At 64.6% G+C, this 15,143-nt stretch overlaps 2 protein-coding genes across 2 annotated transcripts; one reads left to right on the top strand and one right to left on the bottom strand.

Moving 5' to 3' along the window:
• Window positions 1-3,543: 3,543 nt before the first annotated feature.
• Window positions 3,544-12,132, bottom strand: SLC26A11 (solute carrier family 26 member 11). The gene is made up of 17 exons (XM_058039083.1): window positions 12,037-12,132; window positions 11,621-11,890; window positions 11,179-11,371; window positions 10,944-11,029; window positions 10,417-10,496; window positions 10,154-10,296; window positions 9,579-9,754; window positions 9,402-9,474; window positions 8,972-9,022; window positions 8,614-8,674; window positions 8,272-8,327; window positions 7,742-7,882; window positions 6,636-6,763; window positions 5,574-5,673; window positions 5,287-5,423; window positions 4,854-4,956; window positions 3,544-4,235 (listed from the first exon to the last, which is right to left on the bottom strand). The coding sequence occupies exons 1-17, from the start codon at window positions 12,130-12,132 to the stop codon at window positions 4,159-4,161; spliced, it is 1,971 nt and encodes a 656-aa protein (XP_057895066.1). The 3' UTR covers window positions 3,544-4,158.
• Window positions 12,066-15,056, top strand: SGSH (N-sulfoglucosamine sulfohydrolase). Its single transcript, XM_058039034.1, has 8 exons — window positions 12,066-12,218; window positions 12,461-12,621; window positions 12,700-12,805; window positions 12,966-13,116; window positions 13,307-13,463; window positions 13,574-13,655; window positions 13,774-13,977; window positions 14,219-15,056. The coding sequence occupies exons 1-8, from the start codon at window positions 12,131-12,133 to the stop codon at window positions 14,776-14,778; spliced, it is 1,509 nt and encodes a 502-aa protein (XP_057895017.1). The 5' UTR covers window positions 12,066-12,130; the 3' UTR covers window positions 14,779-15,056.
• The last annotated feature ends 87 nt before the right edge of the window (window positions 15,057-15,143 follow it).

The following is a 15,143-nucleotide window of genomic DNA, read 5'->3' as shown; positions in this document are numbered from 1 at the left end:
TGCAACCTCCTCTGGCACTGGGGCAGCTTTCCTGGCTCTGCCCCTGCCAGCTCCTCCCTGCCCGGGCAGCCTGGGGAGTCCTTGGCTCAGTGTAAGCACTGCTCACAGCTGCTGAGCCATCGGGCTGTTATCAGCAGGAGCCCATCCTGAACCCAAACACAGCTCTGAAACAGCTCCTGGGAACAGCAAACTGTCCCAGGCAAAGTCACGGACACACAGGAGCTGGTTGTTGTTGTTGTTGTTCCCTGCTCAACTCCCACCAGCCACGCCACCACTCACCCTTACAGCCTCCTGCCCTCTCCAGACGCATAATCATGAGGGAACCCCAGCAGTGATGTGGAGCTCCATCCCTGTGCCTGCTGCAGACACAAATGCAGCAGCAGTGCTGGCAAGCAGCTGCCTGTGCCAGCGCCTGGAGCCCAGCATGAGCAGGGACAGGACAGTGGCACCTCCCAGCTGGCACAGCCTGCTGGGTGGCACTGTGACCGCTCCCACTCAGCTGAGAGCTTTCCAAGAAGGCAGAGGAAACTCCCTTTTTATCTTCACAGCTTTATCCAGTCCTTCAAAAACCTGTGGAAGGGTAGCTCTGGGCCCAGATCTCTGCCTTCTGCAGGGGTTTCACAGGCTCCTCCACACTGCCTCCACCCCAGCTCTGAGAGCAAAAGCTTTGAACCTCAGCTACTTGGGATGTTCTTTCTACAGCATTCCAGAGCTGGAGATGCCAGGTTTGTAACCCTGCCATGCTGGAGTGCAGAGGGATGTGCTAAGAACTGACCCTGTGTGGACTGCAGCAGCTTCATTCTGATTTAGTGTGCTTTTCTAGGACCACATTCTCTCTGCCAACAAACCAGAAGCCATTCTGGTGGCCCAGGTCATTCGGTCTTAAACAAGTAAAGGATTAGGAAACATTTCCCCCAGCAGAACCGTGTTGTGTACTTGATTCTGTCTCTGTTCAGAGTCAGAATTAGTGTGGTGTCAAACAGAGTTCAGGGGTGAGTTCCGAATCTAACAACAAGCTGTGAATCGGAAATTCTGTGCCAAGGAGGACTCAACCAGTCTTTTAACACAAACATCAGCACTACTTCATTGGTAAAATAAACTATTTCAACACTGGAGACCTGAGCGTGAAGACTGTGTAGGATGTGTCACCAACTGAATCACCTGTCTGTCTCCTGACAGTCACTCCAAAGTGAAGAAAACTGTCTCTGGTCAGGGGAGGTTGAGAGGAGAGATTGGGAGGGGAGTTTGGGACCAGAGCAGAGTGGGATGGGCTGGGCAGAGCAGAGCCCAGAGCCGCACGGGCACCAGAGGTGACACAGGCAGGCCCCGGTCAATGGGCAGCCCCCGATCAGCGTGCAGCCCCCCGTCAATGGGCAGGCCCCGGTCAGCGTGTGCAGGCCCAGCCCGGCCCAGTCCCTGGGCCCAGCGCGGCCCCACAGGCCCCGGCAGGCCCTGCCCCGCAGCCAAGGGGGACAGACACGCCCGGGGCACAGACACAAACACCGGCACACACAGCGTGAGGCAGCACGGCCGCGTCACCTCCTCCTCTGCCCGTTTTATTGTCAGGGAGCGATGCTGGAGAGCCGGGCTGGGAGCTGAGAGGAACCACAGCGCTTAAAGGCAAACCAACACAAACAGCGAGCGCGCCCCCGCGCTGAGGGCCCGTGCTCCCGCCGGAGGCCCGGCTCGCCTTCCCGGAGCCCTGCCTGGGGCTGCTCGGCCGGGCTGCGCCGGGCCCGGAGCCTTGTTCCGCCGGGCTGGGCCGGGCCGGGCCGAGCCATGGCCGGGGGTCGCTGCCCGGGCCGACCCCGGCTGGGCGGGGCCTGCCCAACGGGCGGGGCCTGTATGCAAATAGACCGCTCTCGAGCCTCGCGGATTGGTGGCTCTCCGCCCCCTCGGGAGATATGCAAACGAGCAAGGTGGATGAGCCAATGGCGTGGGGAAGGAGCGGTTGTATGCAAATGAGTCAGTTATGTATGTGAGGGGCGGGGCTAGCGCGGCTCCCGGGGGGCACCGGGGGGGTCTGGGGGGGGGGCACCGGGGGGGTCTGGGGGGGGGGGGGCACCGGGAGAACCGGGGGCGACACGGGGAAAACCGGGGGGGGGGCGGGGGGCAACGACACAGGGAGAGCACGGGGGGGGGGGACACGGGGAGAATCGGAGAGGGACACGGGGAGAACCGGGGAGAGACACAGGGGAGAGGCGTCCCAGGTGAACGGGGAGGAGATGGGAGTCCCTGGGCACGCACCGGAGGGCTCGGGCAGATCGGGGATCGGAGGGCACCGGACGGTGCAGCGGGAACCGGAGCCGCGGCTGCCCCCGCCCCGCAGCCCCCCAGGCCCGGTGCCCCGTGCCGCCACTCACTCACCGCCCCGGCAGCGCGACTCACCGAGTCACCGGGCACGGCTACGGGCATCGGCACCTGCAGCGCCCGCTCGTTCGCCGCTCCGCACAATCCCGCCCGGACAAGTTTCGTTTCTCCGCCGAGCCGCCAACTTTCGTTTTTGCAGTCACGGTCCCCGCCCAGCCCCGACCCGCCCCGGCCGATCCCGGCCAATCCCGGCCCCGGGCGGCTCTCGGCGGGTCCCGCCCTGCCCGGCCCCCATCCCGCCGGGCATCTCTGGGGGTCCTCTCCGGGTACCCACCGGGCATCCCCCCGTGCCCGGTGCAGGTGTTCCTCGCCTCTCCCGGTACCCCGAGCATCCCCGTGCCCGGTGCAGGTGTTCCCCGCCTCTCCCGGTACCCCCCGAGCATCCCCCCGTGCCGGTGTCCCCGGCCGGCAGGGCACAGGACAGGCCCGGCAGCAGCAGGGAGGGCAGCTGTGTTGGAGGAGAGCGCTTTGTGCTGATCCCGACAGCCAAAAGCGGATTCTGCACTCAAAAGCGAGGGCACAGTTCCCGGAGCCCACCAGGACCCATCCCAAGACGGCTCCCAGCAGCGCTGCCCGCCAGCAGCGCTCACACAGGTTTGAGCACACACACGTTCCTAAACAACCAGCCTGTTTTACCCCCATGGCCCCGTTATCCCCCTCCTGGCATCCCCCTGGTGCAGCAAGGAACTCACAGCTCAGTGCAGCCCGGGCAGGACCCGGAGCCCCAGCAGGTGTGCGGCTCCGGGGCAGGTGTGCAGCTCCTGTGCAGGTGTGCAGCTCCTGTGCAGGTGTGCAGCTCCGGGGCAGGTGTGCAGCTCCGGGGCAGGTGTGAGGCTCCTGTGCAGGTGTGGGGCTCCTGTGCAGGTGTGCAGCTCCTGTCCAGGTGTGCAGCTCCTGTGCAGGTGTGCAGCTCCTGTCCAGGTGTGCGGCTCCTGTGCAGGTGTGAGGCTCCCGTGCAGGTATGCAGCTCCCGGGCAGATGTGCAGCCCTTCCAGCACCTCTGGCAGCAGGAGCTGTGCAGAACGTGCCCTCGGGCTCGGCTCACCCCACCAGCACCGCCCCAGTTTGCTTTCAGTTTCTATTCCCTGGCACGCTCCACAGCACCAGAAGATAACTCCCCTTCCCACACAACAGGAAAAAGCTTTCCCTCAGGAAGGCAGAGATCACACTGACTCATTAGCAGTTTCTGATTTATTGCACCCTCGATGTCCCGAGGGCCGTTTGGGGAACTGAATTCCCGACCCTGCCCAGCCCCACCAGGCGCTGTCCCCATGGCACAGCCTGGTGGCACCGTGCCTGTCCCCTCGGCAGGGCCCAGGCCAGGGGCTGCACTCCAGGGTGAGCCCAGCCCTGACCCAGGGCAGCGTTTGGCACAACACCCCACAGCAAGAGAAGGATAAAAAAGGCAAGGAAGGATAAAAATCAGTAAGGAGCACAATCCCAGGCGTTCTCCCTCTCCCAGAGCTGGAGGCCAAGCCCATGGCACTTGGAGGGCAGCACAGCAGCCCTGAAAACTTTGAGAGCTCCCCCTGTGTCACCACTGGAGCAGCCCAGAATGTGGAAAAGGCCCAGAATTAAAACAGTAGTTTTAAAAATGCCAGCAGCTCCCTGCAGGGAGGGTGGCTTTGCACTGGTCACTGTGACAGGGAACAGTTGTGTCCCACAGCCCGTGTGGGGCTGGGCTGGCGCTGCTCTGTCCATCTCGCCGTGGGGACAGCCCAGCCCCGTGCCCAGCTGGCTCCCAGGGATGGTGCTGGTGTCACTGGGGTGGCACAGGACGTACTGGTGTCACTGGATGAGCCCGGTGCTCTGGGCAGGGCTGGTGGGGGGCTCTGCCCTGCTGCCCCCCAGCTCCCTGCACCGCTCTGGGACAGGAGAGGGGAGGCAGAGTCAGGGCAAGGCTCACATCCTGCCCCTGCCCGGCACAGAGGACATTTTCTGGTTCCCAGGAGCTGTTTCAGAGCTGTGTTTGGTTCAGGATGAGGCTCCTGTTGGTGAGCAGTGCTTGCACCGAGCCAAGGCAGGGAGGAGCTGGCAGGGGCAGAGCCAGGAGAGCTGCCCCAGGCCCAGAGGAGGTTGCAGAGCACAGGGCATGGAAGGAAACACTGGGGGGATCTGGCCGAGGGATCTGGCCACTGCTGAGGGGGTGGTGAGCAAGCACCCTGTGCATCACTGGCTTTGGATATTCCTTTATGGTTATTGTCATTTTCCTTTTCTGTCCTGTTAAAGTGCCTCATCTCAGCCCAAGAGTTTTACCTTTCCTCTGATTCTGTCCCACCTCTATGAATGGGGAGTGAGGGGCTCTGTGGTGCTGAGCTGCTGCTGTCTTGAACCACCAGAGCTCAACATGAATCCCCAACGCCGGGGAGACCCAGTTCTTGGGGGGGGCTCCAGCTCACCCCCCCAGCCCCCTGCAGCCCCCACTGCGCTGCTGTGCAGCTGGACAGGTCAGATCCCTCGGGTGTCCCCAGAGCCACACTCACCCCATCCTGGCAGAGCAGCCAGAGCCTCCCCTGCCTCCTCCCTGCTGGGGAAATGCTGGAATCCTTCTATGTCTGCAGACAGGAGGACTTGGAGAACGGGCTCCTGAGGGCAGAGAAACCTGGGCTGGGGACTGCTGGCCCCTTCCCATCCCCTGGGGCAGAGATCCCAGCCCACCCCAGCACCCCCAGCACCCCCAGCACCCCCAGCCATCCCAGCATGAGCCCCCAGCCCATCTCAGCACCCCCAGCCCATCCCAGCACCCCCAACCCCAGCTCTGTGAGATGAAGGTGCTCGGGATGGTGATGGAGCCACCACAGCAGAGGCCAGCACAGAGCCCAGAGGCCAGCACAGAGCCCAGAGGCCAGCACAGAGCCCAGAGGCCAGCACGGAGCCCATCAGCCACACTCACACCATGGCCAAGGTCCCACACACCTGCAGGGCACAGAAGGCCAGTGGGAGGCCGTGCCTGTGCAGCTCCTGCAGCAGCTCTGCCAGCCCCAGCACTGCTGTGTAATCGATGCTGCTGACGTGGCTGCAGTCCAGCAGCACAGGGCGAGCTGGGGATGCTGCTGGGAGAACACAAGGTCACGTCCCAGGGAGCAGCCAGGGGTCCCAGAGCCAGGGCAGGGCTGCCAGGGTGGGGCAGTGCAGGGCCTGGGCAGCACCGCCACCCACAGGAGGTGACAGCCGTGTCCCCAGGCCAGCCAGCAGCACTGTACCTGCCAGAGCACGGCTGCACACCGAGCTCCTCAGGTGCTCCACGGCTGGGAAGTGCAGGCTGCTCCCCAGCTGCACCAGCAGCACGGCCCCCTCTGACACCTGGGGGGACACAGGCACGGGGGCTCAGGGCTGTCACCTCCCCATCAGGGACACAGGCACGGGGGCTCAGGGCTGTCACCTCCCCATCAGGGACACAGGCACGGGGGCTCAGGGATGTCACCTCCCCAAACAGGGACACAGGCACAGGCAAGGACACAGGCACGGGGGCTCAGGGATGTCACCACCAAGGGCAGGGACACAGGCACAGGGGCTCAGGGATGTCACCTCCCCACCAGGGACAGCTCCCGTGTCACTCCTGCCCTCCTGGATGGAGTGGGAGGAGCAGGAGCCCCCATCCCTCAGGGAACCCCTCCAGCTCTCAGTGCCTGGGCTCTCTCCCGCTCTCTCCTAAGGATTTTCCCTCTCCTGCTCTCCAGCCTGAGGATTTTCCCCTCCTGCTGCTCCTTTAGAGGGGTCCCTGTGCTGGGCCCATGGCAGGCCAGGAGCATCCTGCAGCCCAGCATCTCCCTGCCCTCAGGAGCCCCCTCCCAGCTCCCTGCCACATCCAAGGGTGTGAGAAATGGATTGGTCAGGATTCTCAAAACCTGACAGAAAGCTCACACAGTCCTGCACACTCTGAGATAAGGGCTGCTGGCTTAGGAAGGCCATGGGATAGAGATGACATTGTTGAGAGAGAGATTGAACTAGAAACAAGTTTCAACAAGTTTCAAACGATGGCCTTGCAAAAAGACCAGATATTTTGGAGAATTACAGCTGTGAAAGATGCATTGTTAACAGCAGCATTGTGTGGCAAAAGCTAATAGGCTGGAAATCATTTATAAGGGATTGTACCCAGGATTCAGGCTGGCTTCTGATGGAATGGCACTGAGTTTTACATCTCATGTCTCACCCTTCATTGGGACTGATAATGGAATAAAATCCCTTAAAAATCCTCTCAGTTGCCCTGTCCGTGAAAAGCTGGGAAAACCAGCACGAGGGCAGGGGGGAAGGGAGAAGCTCACCTTTATTGGGGGCCTGGCAATGGAGCGGAGCAGGAGAAGCCCAGAAACCAGCACCCCAGCCACGATTCCATACTGCACCTCCCAGAAACACAGCAGGAAGGTCACACACAGGGGCACAAGGTCCAGCCCTGCAGGAGAGAGAGGCCGGGCTGGCTGTGGCTGCTCCTGGTGCCACAGGGCACTCGGTGACAGTGCCAGCTCGGCATTACACGGGTGGCTGGGGCAGCTTCGGTGGAGCTGCAGGCTGAGCTCAGGGTGGGAGCCCTGGCGAGGGGCTGTGAAGTGCCCCCTCTGCATGACAAAGGGCCCAGGAACCCTGGAGCACATGATGGGCAACTGAGAGAGTGATGGGACACTCAGACAGTGATGGGACACTCAGAGATGCTCTGAGACCATGATGAGACACTCAGAGATGCTCATAGACCATGATGAGACACTCAGAGATGGTGATGGGACATTCAGAGACAGTGATGGGACACTCAGACAATGATGGGACACTCAGAGATGCTCATAGACCATGATGGGACACTCAGAGATGGTGATGGGACATTCAGAGACAGTGATGGGACACTCAGATTCTGATGGGACACTCAGAGATGGTGATGGGACACTCAGACAGTGATGGGACACTCAGAGATGGTGATGGGACACTCAGACCGTGATGGGACACTCAGAGATGGTGATGGGACACTCAGACAGTGATGGGACACTCAGGGACAATGGTGGGACACTCACAGTGATGGGACACTCAGAGACCAGCCCCAGACTTTGCATGTTTATGAGGGGATAAAAGGATAAAAGCTCACAGGCTCCTTTGTTCTGGATCCCTCCTCAGAAACTTGAGCTGTCATTCTGTTATTTGGCTATGACACCAGGATTAAATCATTTCAAGGATCTGCATGTCTGTGACCCTGCTATGGGAAAGCTGGGGTAGAGAGGAGCCCTGCTCTGTGTGAGAGGGGCAGGGGAGCCCTGCAGGGGCTCAGTCCCAGCTCAGGGGTGGCTGTGACCGCCAGAGTGGCTCTGCAGGGCTGCACTGGGGCTCTGCCCCTGCCCTCACTGGGGCACTGCCCCTGCTCTCACTGGGACACTGCCCCTGCTCTCACTCTGAACCCGCCAGAGCCTCCAGAAGATGCCAGCGTCGAACATGGGCACCACGGCCGAGATGATGACAGCAGCCAGCGCTGCCTTGGGGATGTAATAGAACAGAGAGGTCAGGTATGCCAGGGACAGCAGGACCAGGGCACCTGCGGGAGAGGGACCCTCAGCCACGGGCACCCGGCGACCAGGGGCATGCAACACCCAGGGGTACCCAGACCCAGGGAGCCCCAACACCCAGGGGTACCCAGACCCAGGGAGCCCCAACACCCAGGGGTACCCAGCACCCAGGGAACCCCAACACCCAAGGGTCCCTGACAGCCAGGGGTACCCAGCACCCAGGGGTACTGAACATCCAGGGGTCCCAGCACCCAGGGATACCTCACATCCAGGGGTCCCAACACCCAGGAGTCCCAGCACCCAGGAAACCCCAACACCCAAGGGTCCCGGACAGCCAGGGGTACCCAGCACCCAGGGGTCCCAAACACCCAGGGGTACCCAACACCCAGTGCTCCCTGAGGACAGGGCAGGACTGTACCTGTGACGAGCCCTCCTGCGGGGGTGCAGACCCCTGACTGGGCATTCACTGCCGTCCTGAAACACAAACCCACCGTGCCGGGCTGTGCCAGGCTGTGCCAGGCTGTGCCAGGCCGTGCAGGGCTGGGGCTGCTCCTGCCCACTGCCCACACCCCACCCAGGAGAACCCCGTGCCCTGTCAGGGAGGAGGGAGGAACACAAACAGGCCCCCAGCTTCCAGGACTGCACAGCAGGAAGGGAGGGGGCCCTCGAGGAGGGACGGTGGCCATTGGCACAGAAGCATTCAGGATCTTGCAGAGCTCCCTCACCACCACCAGTGCCCTGCTCCCCTCGGGCTACCCACCGGCCAAAGCTGCCCGTGACGGGGTACGAGGAGACGAAGGAGCCCAGGACGTTGGCAACACCTGGGGAGACAAAGGAGAGGGGCTGGGGGGCACTGCTGGGTCTGTGTCCCCAGGAAAGGGGCACTGCTGTGTCTGTGTCCCCTCCCTGGCCCTGCAGGACTGACTCAGCCTGTTCTGGAAATTCCTGAGCTGAGAGAACGCCTGGGGCGGGGACAGCATGCAGGTAAGGAAGGGAGCAGCTCAGGAAGGAAGGGAGAAGCTCAGGGGGAGGCAGAGCTGCCCACATGGATCTCAGGCAGCCCAGGGGCTGAGGGACACCCGGTGCCACCCCTGCCCTCCCGAGCCAGCAGCTCTTACCCAGAGCCAGCAGCTCCTGGTTGGGGTCAATCCTGTAGCCGTTCTGTGAGGCTGAAAGGAGAGGTTGGCGTTGGCCTGAGGCTCCCACGGGCACCTGCCAGGCACACGGAGCAGAACCAGCAGTGATGGGACAGCGTGGGCCCTGCCCTGGCACCCCTGGGCACAGCAGCACCCCGAGACAACGCTCACCTCCTGGGCAAACCTCAGCTGGGCAGCCCAGGACCCCTCCTGCCCGCCCATGCTGGGAACTGAGCCCAGTCCCTCCCAGGGCCCCAAAAGGAACAGTACCTTCCCCAGCACCCCAAACCCTGCAGAGACCCCTCTCCAGCACCCCGAGCCCTGCAGAGACCCCTCCCCAGCACCCCAAATCCCACAGAAACCCCTCCCCAGCACCCCAAGCCCCCATAGAGCCCCCCTGGCACAGCCCTACCAAAAGCCTTGGCGATGGCCACGCTCTCCAGCAGCCCCATGAGCGGCACCACGGCCAGCCCGACGCCCATGTCCTGGGAGGGAGGATCCAGGGGGGTCAGGGAGGGATCCAGGGGGGTCAGGGGGGCTGGGACCCTGCACAGGCAGCAGGGCAGCCCCTGGGAGTGGCAGCACCCACCTGCAGCATGCTGGGGAAGGGGATGGTGCCGTTGGGCACTGCCAGGGAGAAGGGTGGTGGCCGGAAGGGTGGCAGCCCCTGGGGGATGCTGCCCGTGAGCCTGAAGGGCTGGCAGCCCATCACCTGGAAGGAGTAAGCCACCAGGCCAGCAAACAGGACCACGAGGGCATTGCGTGCTGCCAAAGTGGAGAGAGCAGCCATGAGCCCTGCCCGAGCCCAGGGCAGCAGGAGGGGGCAGGAGATGGTACCCGAGCTGCTGGGCACTGCCCAGCCCTAGGAAGGGGGCAGGAGATGGAATCTGAGCTGCTGGGCACTGCCCAGCCCTAGGAGGGGGCAGGAGATGGTACCCGAGCTGTTGGGCACTGCCCAGCCCTAGGAAGGGGGCAGGAGATGGTACCCGAGCTGCTGGGCACTGCCCAGCCCTAGGAAGGGACACAGGGACAGGAGCCTTGGCACTTTTCCTCCCTGCCCCACCTCCAGGTCCTGGCCCCCACCAGCCTTTCCCATTTCAGGCTCTGCCTTCCCTGACCCAAAGATGAGCCCGGGAGGGGACAGGCGGGGGACAGGGGACACACCTGTGGCACAGATCCACACAATCAGGTGGCTGATCCTGATGGCCAGCGGAGCCGTGGGGACAGCCTGGGGCAGGTGGCTCTTCATGGCCCGCAGCCCTGCCAGCGCTGCCAGGCAGCTCAGCCCCAGCAGCACGTCCCCAGCCCTGCGAGAGGCACAGCGGTGCCACCCAAACACGCTGAGAGCTCCACAGAGGGAGGGCAGCGGGTTTGTGCCACGGCCCAGAAATCAGCCCCAGGGATGGGGAGCAGGCAGGGGGGCTAACCTGGTCTCCCCAGTCCTCCTCAGCGTCTCGTAGAGCTGCAGGAAGAACTGCCTCGGGATGCCCTGCAGCCCCAGGATGTTCTGTGCGGGCAGAAAAGCTGCTGACAGCCCAGCCCGGCCCCGTGACCACAGCCATTAGCCAACACCGGCCTGGAGCTGCTGCCAGAGGCTCTGATTTGGGTTAACCACAAGGGAAGTGTGGCAGCCCAGCAGAGCCTCGGGTCCCTGTGAGGCCAGCGAGGGGCTCCCGGGGCTGCAAACCACCGCCAGCTCCCAAATCTGCAAACCCACCGTGCCAGAGGATCGCCCGGTGACTCCTGCAGGTGACCGATGCCATGTCCCGGCTTTGCCGGTGTCCTGGCTGCCACCAGCTGGTCACCAGCAGAGGGTGTTCAGCTCGGTCTGCTCCGAGCAGGGCGCTCAGGGACCCAGCAGAACCACGGGCACCTTTGGGACACGGCCCAGCCCTGCTGAATGTCCCAGCACCAAGAGAGAGCTGCAGAGGCACCGGGACAGGGCAGGTCCTACCTTGACCTGGTTGAAGCTGATGGTGATGGAAGCAGCTGAGGTAAACCCCTTAATGACCGGGCAGGAAATGAAATCCAGAAGGAACCCTGCATGGGATGGGAGAGGGTGAGCACATCCTGACCCCAGCGGGACAGCAGGACAGTGCCAGTGTCCGCGGAGCAGAGAGGAGGAAGGAACAGCTCCAGGCTGTGCAGCAACATCCCAAACACATCAGTGCACGGCAAGGGCATCTCACCGAGGCGCAGGAGCCCCATGGCCAGCTGAATGCAGCCCGAGAGGAAGGCGAGCAGGACGGCGTAGGCGGGCTGCTGGAAGGCGTACGAGGACACCAGCAGGGACATGATGGCCGTGGGACCCAGCGTCACGTCCTTGGCCGTGCCCAGCAGGCAGTACGCGAAGCAGCCCATGAAGGAGGAGTAGAGGCCGTACTGCAGGGGGACAGAAGGGCACTGGCACAGCCCTGGCAGCCGGGAGAGGCCAGACACGGCCCGGACTGGGCTGGGCTGGTCCCGGGTCACCGCCGGGCCCTCGGCACACGGGTGGCATCGCGCCCGGGGAATGGGCGAGTGCACGGCGCCGGCCCTGCCCAGCCCGGCCGTGCCCGCCGCACTGCCCGCGAGCGGGTCCGGCTCACCCGGCCGGAGCTCCGCGGGTCCCGCTGCGGGCCCGGTACGCACCTGCAGCGGCAGCCCGGCCAGCTCGGCGTAGGCCAGAGCCTGGGGCACGGCGGTCAGGCCCACGGCCAGCCCGGCCAGCACGTCCAGCGGCAGCCAGGCCCGGGAGTACCGCGGGAGCCAGCGCAGCACCGGCAGCGCCGGCAGCGGGCACCGGGACCCCGGCATGGCCCGGACCCCGCGGGCCCGTACTGGGGCGGAGCGGGATCCCCGCGGGTCGGTACCGGGGCGGAGCGGGATCCCTGCGGGTCGGTACCGGGGCGGCGCGGGACCCTGCGGGTCGGTACCGGGAGCGGAGCGGGACACCGCGGGTCGGTACCGGGAGCGGAGCGGGACACCGCGGAGCCGCCGGGGCCAGCCCAGCACAGCCCGCAGCTCCGCCCGCCCCGGATCTGAGCGGCCGGGACGCCTCATGTGACCGGGGTGAGGAGGAGCCGGGGCGGCCGGAGGAGCCGCCGGTCCCCGCTGCCGGTGCTGGTGCTGCTGCCGGTACCGGTGCCGGTGCCCGGTGCCATGCGGCCCTGGGCGCTGCTGCTGCTGCTGGGAGCGCTCCCGCCCGGCGGAGCCGCGGCCCCGGCCCGCAATGTGCTGCTGCTCCTGGGTGAGTGCGGCCCGGTCCCGGAACCGGCCCGGACCCTCCTGCCCGGGACTGGGCGCTGGGGGCATCCCGGGAGCGGGAGGGAGGGACGGCCCCGGGCTCCGCTGCATCCCCTCCGCAGCACCGGCCGGGGCACCCACAGCCCGGGGACGCTCCGGTGTCATCAGTGTCCCTCGAGCCCGTTAGGGACACACCCGGGCTGACCCCAGGGACACCCCCGGGCTGACCCCGCTCCCGTCCCGCAGCCGATGACGGCGGCTTCGAGAGCGGCGCCTACAACAACTCTGCCATCCACACGCCCAACCTGGACGCGCTGGCCCGGCGCGGTTTGTTGTTCCAGAACGCCTTCACCTCCGTGAGCAGCTGCTCCCCGAGCCGGGCCAGCATCCTGACCGGCTTACCCCAGGTAGGGGCTCACGGGCACGGCTGGATGTGTTTTGGAACTGGGCTGGCAGCCCCGGTCTGACCGTGACTGTACCCACAGCACCAGAATGGGATGTACGGGCTGCACCAGGACGTGCATCACTTCAACTCCTTCGACGGCGTGAGGAGCCTGCCCCAGCTGCTGAGCCATGCAGGCGTCCGGACAGGTAGGGGCTGGAGGAGCTGGGACAGGAGCTGGGATGGGCAGGGAGCACCAAACCAAACCCCACCGACAGAGCTCCCTGGACCTGTGGCTGTCCCTGCAGAGAGGAGACAGCACACCCTCCCAGCCCTGCTCCTCCACAGCAGCTGTCTGCATTGTCACAGGGATAATTGGGAAGAAGCACGTGGGGCCGGGGGCTGTGTACCCCTTCGACTTTGCCTACACAGAGGAGAACAGCTCGGTCCTGCAGGTGGGGAGAAACATCACCCGCATCAAGGAGCTCGTCCGGCGCTTCCTGCAGAGCCAGGACGAGAGGTGAGGCTGCCCCCTTGTCCTGGGAAGGGCTGTCTGTCCCCATGGCCCAGCTGGTCACAGACAGGGTCCCCCCATATCCAGATTAGGTGGGGGGAGTCCTGCTGACCCCAGCTCACCGTGGCACAGCCCAGGAAGGTTTCTGGGCACCCCTTTGCTTCAGCCCCTCCACATCCCCCCTTTCCACCCCTAGGCCTTTCTTCCTCTATGTTGCCTTCCACGACCCTCACCGCTGTGGGCACTCCCAGCCCCAGTATGGGCCCTTTTGTGAGAAGTTTGGCAATGGACAGAGCGGGATGGGCTGGATCCCTGACTGGAAGCCACAGATTTACCAGCCAGAGCAAGTGCAGGTGAGAACCTGTGGGGCTTCACATGGTGGCAGCCACCTTGTCACTGTCCCCAGTGTCACAGCAAGAGGGGCCTGTGTCAGCCACGTGTCCCTTTGCCTGTCTCCGTTTAGGTCCCTCCCTTTGTCCCAGACACGCCGGCTGCCCGGGAGGACCTGGCTGCCCAGTACACGACCATTGGGCGCATGGACCAAGGTGGGAGCCTGGGCAGGCTGGGGCTGAGCTCTGTCCCTGCTCTCACAGGGATCTGGCCAGCCTGGGGCTGAGCTCTGACCCCCTCCCTGCCCCCTGAGCTCTGTTTCTCCTCTCACAGGGATCGGGCTGGTCCTGCAGGAGCTGCGCCACGCCGGTTTCCTCAACAGCACCCTGGTGATCTACACCTCCGACAACGGCATCCCGTTCCCCGGGGGCAGGACCAACCTGTACCGCTCGGGCACCGCCCAGCCGCTGCTGCTCTCCTCCCCCGAGCACCCCCGGCGCTGGGGGCAGGTCAGCCCGGCCTTCGCCTCCCTCCTGGGTAAGAGCTGAGCGTGCCTGGGGCTGGGGGCTGCTCCCTGCACCGAATCTCAGGGTCCTGGCCCTGGGGACAGCCCCGAGCCCTGAGCATTGGCAGGGCCAGTGCAGGGAAGGGAGAGGAGGGAGGACAGGACAGGGTTCCCTGCAGGGACGCCATCCCTGGGGACCTTTCTGCCCCTCTCTGGGGCTGAGTTTCCTCCCACAGTGCCTGTCCCTGCTCTCACCCTTTTGCTCCCCTGCAGACCTGACGCCGACCATTCTGGACTGGTTCTCCATCCCCTACCCTGCTTACAGCATCTTTGGCAAGAGGCGTGTGCAGCTCACCGGGAAGTCTCTGCTGCCAGCCCTGGAGTCGGAGCAGCCCTGGGCCACGGCCTTCCTGAGCCAGAGCCAGCACGAGGTGACCATGTACTACCCCATGCGAGCCGTGCAGCACCGCCAGTACCGCCTCGTCCACAACCTGCACTACAGGATGCCCTTCCCCATCGACCAGGACCTGTACGTGTCACCCACCTTCCAGGACCTGCTGGGGCGCACCCGGGCGGGGCAGCCCACGCACTGGAACAGGAGCCTGCAGCAGTACTACTACCGACCCCGCTGGGAGCTGTTCGACTGCAGCCAGGACCCTGCCGAGAGCCACAACCTGGCCCCCGACCCCCGCTACGCCGGCGTGCTGCAGCTGCTCAGGGCACAGCTCCTCCGGTGGCAGTGGGACACCGGGGACCCCTGGGTGTGCGCCCCCGACGCTGTGCTGGAGGAGAAACTGAGCCCCCAGTGCCAGCCGCTGCACAACGAGCTGTGAGGGGCACCCGTGCCCCCACAGGGGTGTGTTCCCGTGGGGTATGGACACCACCTGTGCCCCCACAGTGCTCTCATGGGGCTCACGCCCCACCTGTGCCCCCACGGCGCCGTGTTCCCATGGGGCACGATGGGCTGGTCCCAAATCCCGGGTGACAGCACTAAGCTCTGCCCTCTGCTGCCAGCACCGCCTGGCCCCAGAGCACTGAGGATTCCTGGTGCCCTGGCTCTCGGCTGGAGGCGCCAAAGGCCCGAGCTGCTCCTCAATAAAGCCTCTGGAGGATAAGGACCCGTTTTCACCTGGAGCTGAGCACACCCTGCAGCAGGACAGGCCAAGGTCTCTGTGGCACAGCCAGGGCTGCAGGAACA

This window comes from Melospiza georgiana, chromosome 21 (genome assembly GCF_028018845.1).
Source record: "Melospiza georgiana isolate bMelGeo1 chromosome 21, bMelGeo1.pri, whole genome shotgun sequence".
Classification (NCBI taxonomy): domain Eukaryota; kingdom Metazoa; phylum Chordata; class Aves; order Passeriformes; family Passerellidae; genus Melospiza; species Melospiza georgiana.
The sequence above is the reverse complement of the archived record's forward strand: the minus strand, read 5'-3'. Positions and strand labels throughout refer to the sequence as shown.

What these genes read in the sequence shown, in the direction of transcription:
- SLC26A11 (XM_058039083.1), bottom strand. Translation starts at nt 12,132, where the DNA reads ATGGCACCGGGCACCGGCACCGGTACCGGCAGCAGCACCAGCACCGGC. An exon ending in TCAGCTTCAACCAGGTCAAG is followed by an intron (nt 10,497 to 10,943) that starts GTAGGACCTGCC and finishes CTGCCCGCACAG; the next exon opens with AACATCCTGGGGCTGCAGGG. An exon ending in GTGCAGCCGTGCTCTGGCAG is followed by an intron (nt 5,424 to 5,573) that starts GTACAGTGCTGC and finishes GTGTTCTCCCAG; the next exon opens with CAGCATCCCCAGCTCGCCCT.
- SGSH (XM_058039034.1), top strand. Translation starts at nt 12,131, where the DNA reads ATGCGGCCCTGGGCGCTGCTGCTGCTGCTGGGAGCGCTCCCGCCCGGC. An exon ending in CAATGTGCTGCTGCTCCTGG is followed by an intron (nt 12,219 to 12,460) that starts GTGAGTGCGGCC and finishes CCCGTCCCGCAG; the next exon opens with CCGATGACGGCGGCTTCGAG. An exon ending in TCCTGACCGGCTTACCCCAG is followed by an intron (nt 12,622 to 12,699) that starts GTAGGGGCTCAC and finishes CTGTACCCACAG; the next exon opens with CACCAGAATGGGATGTACGG.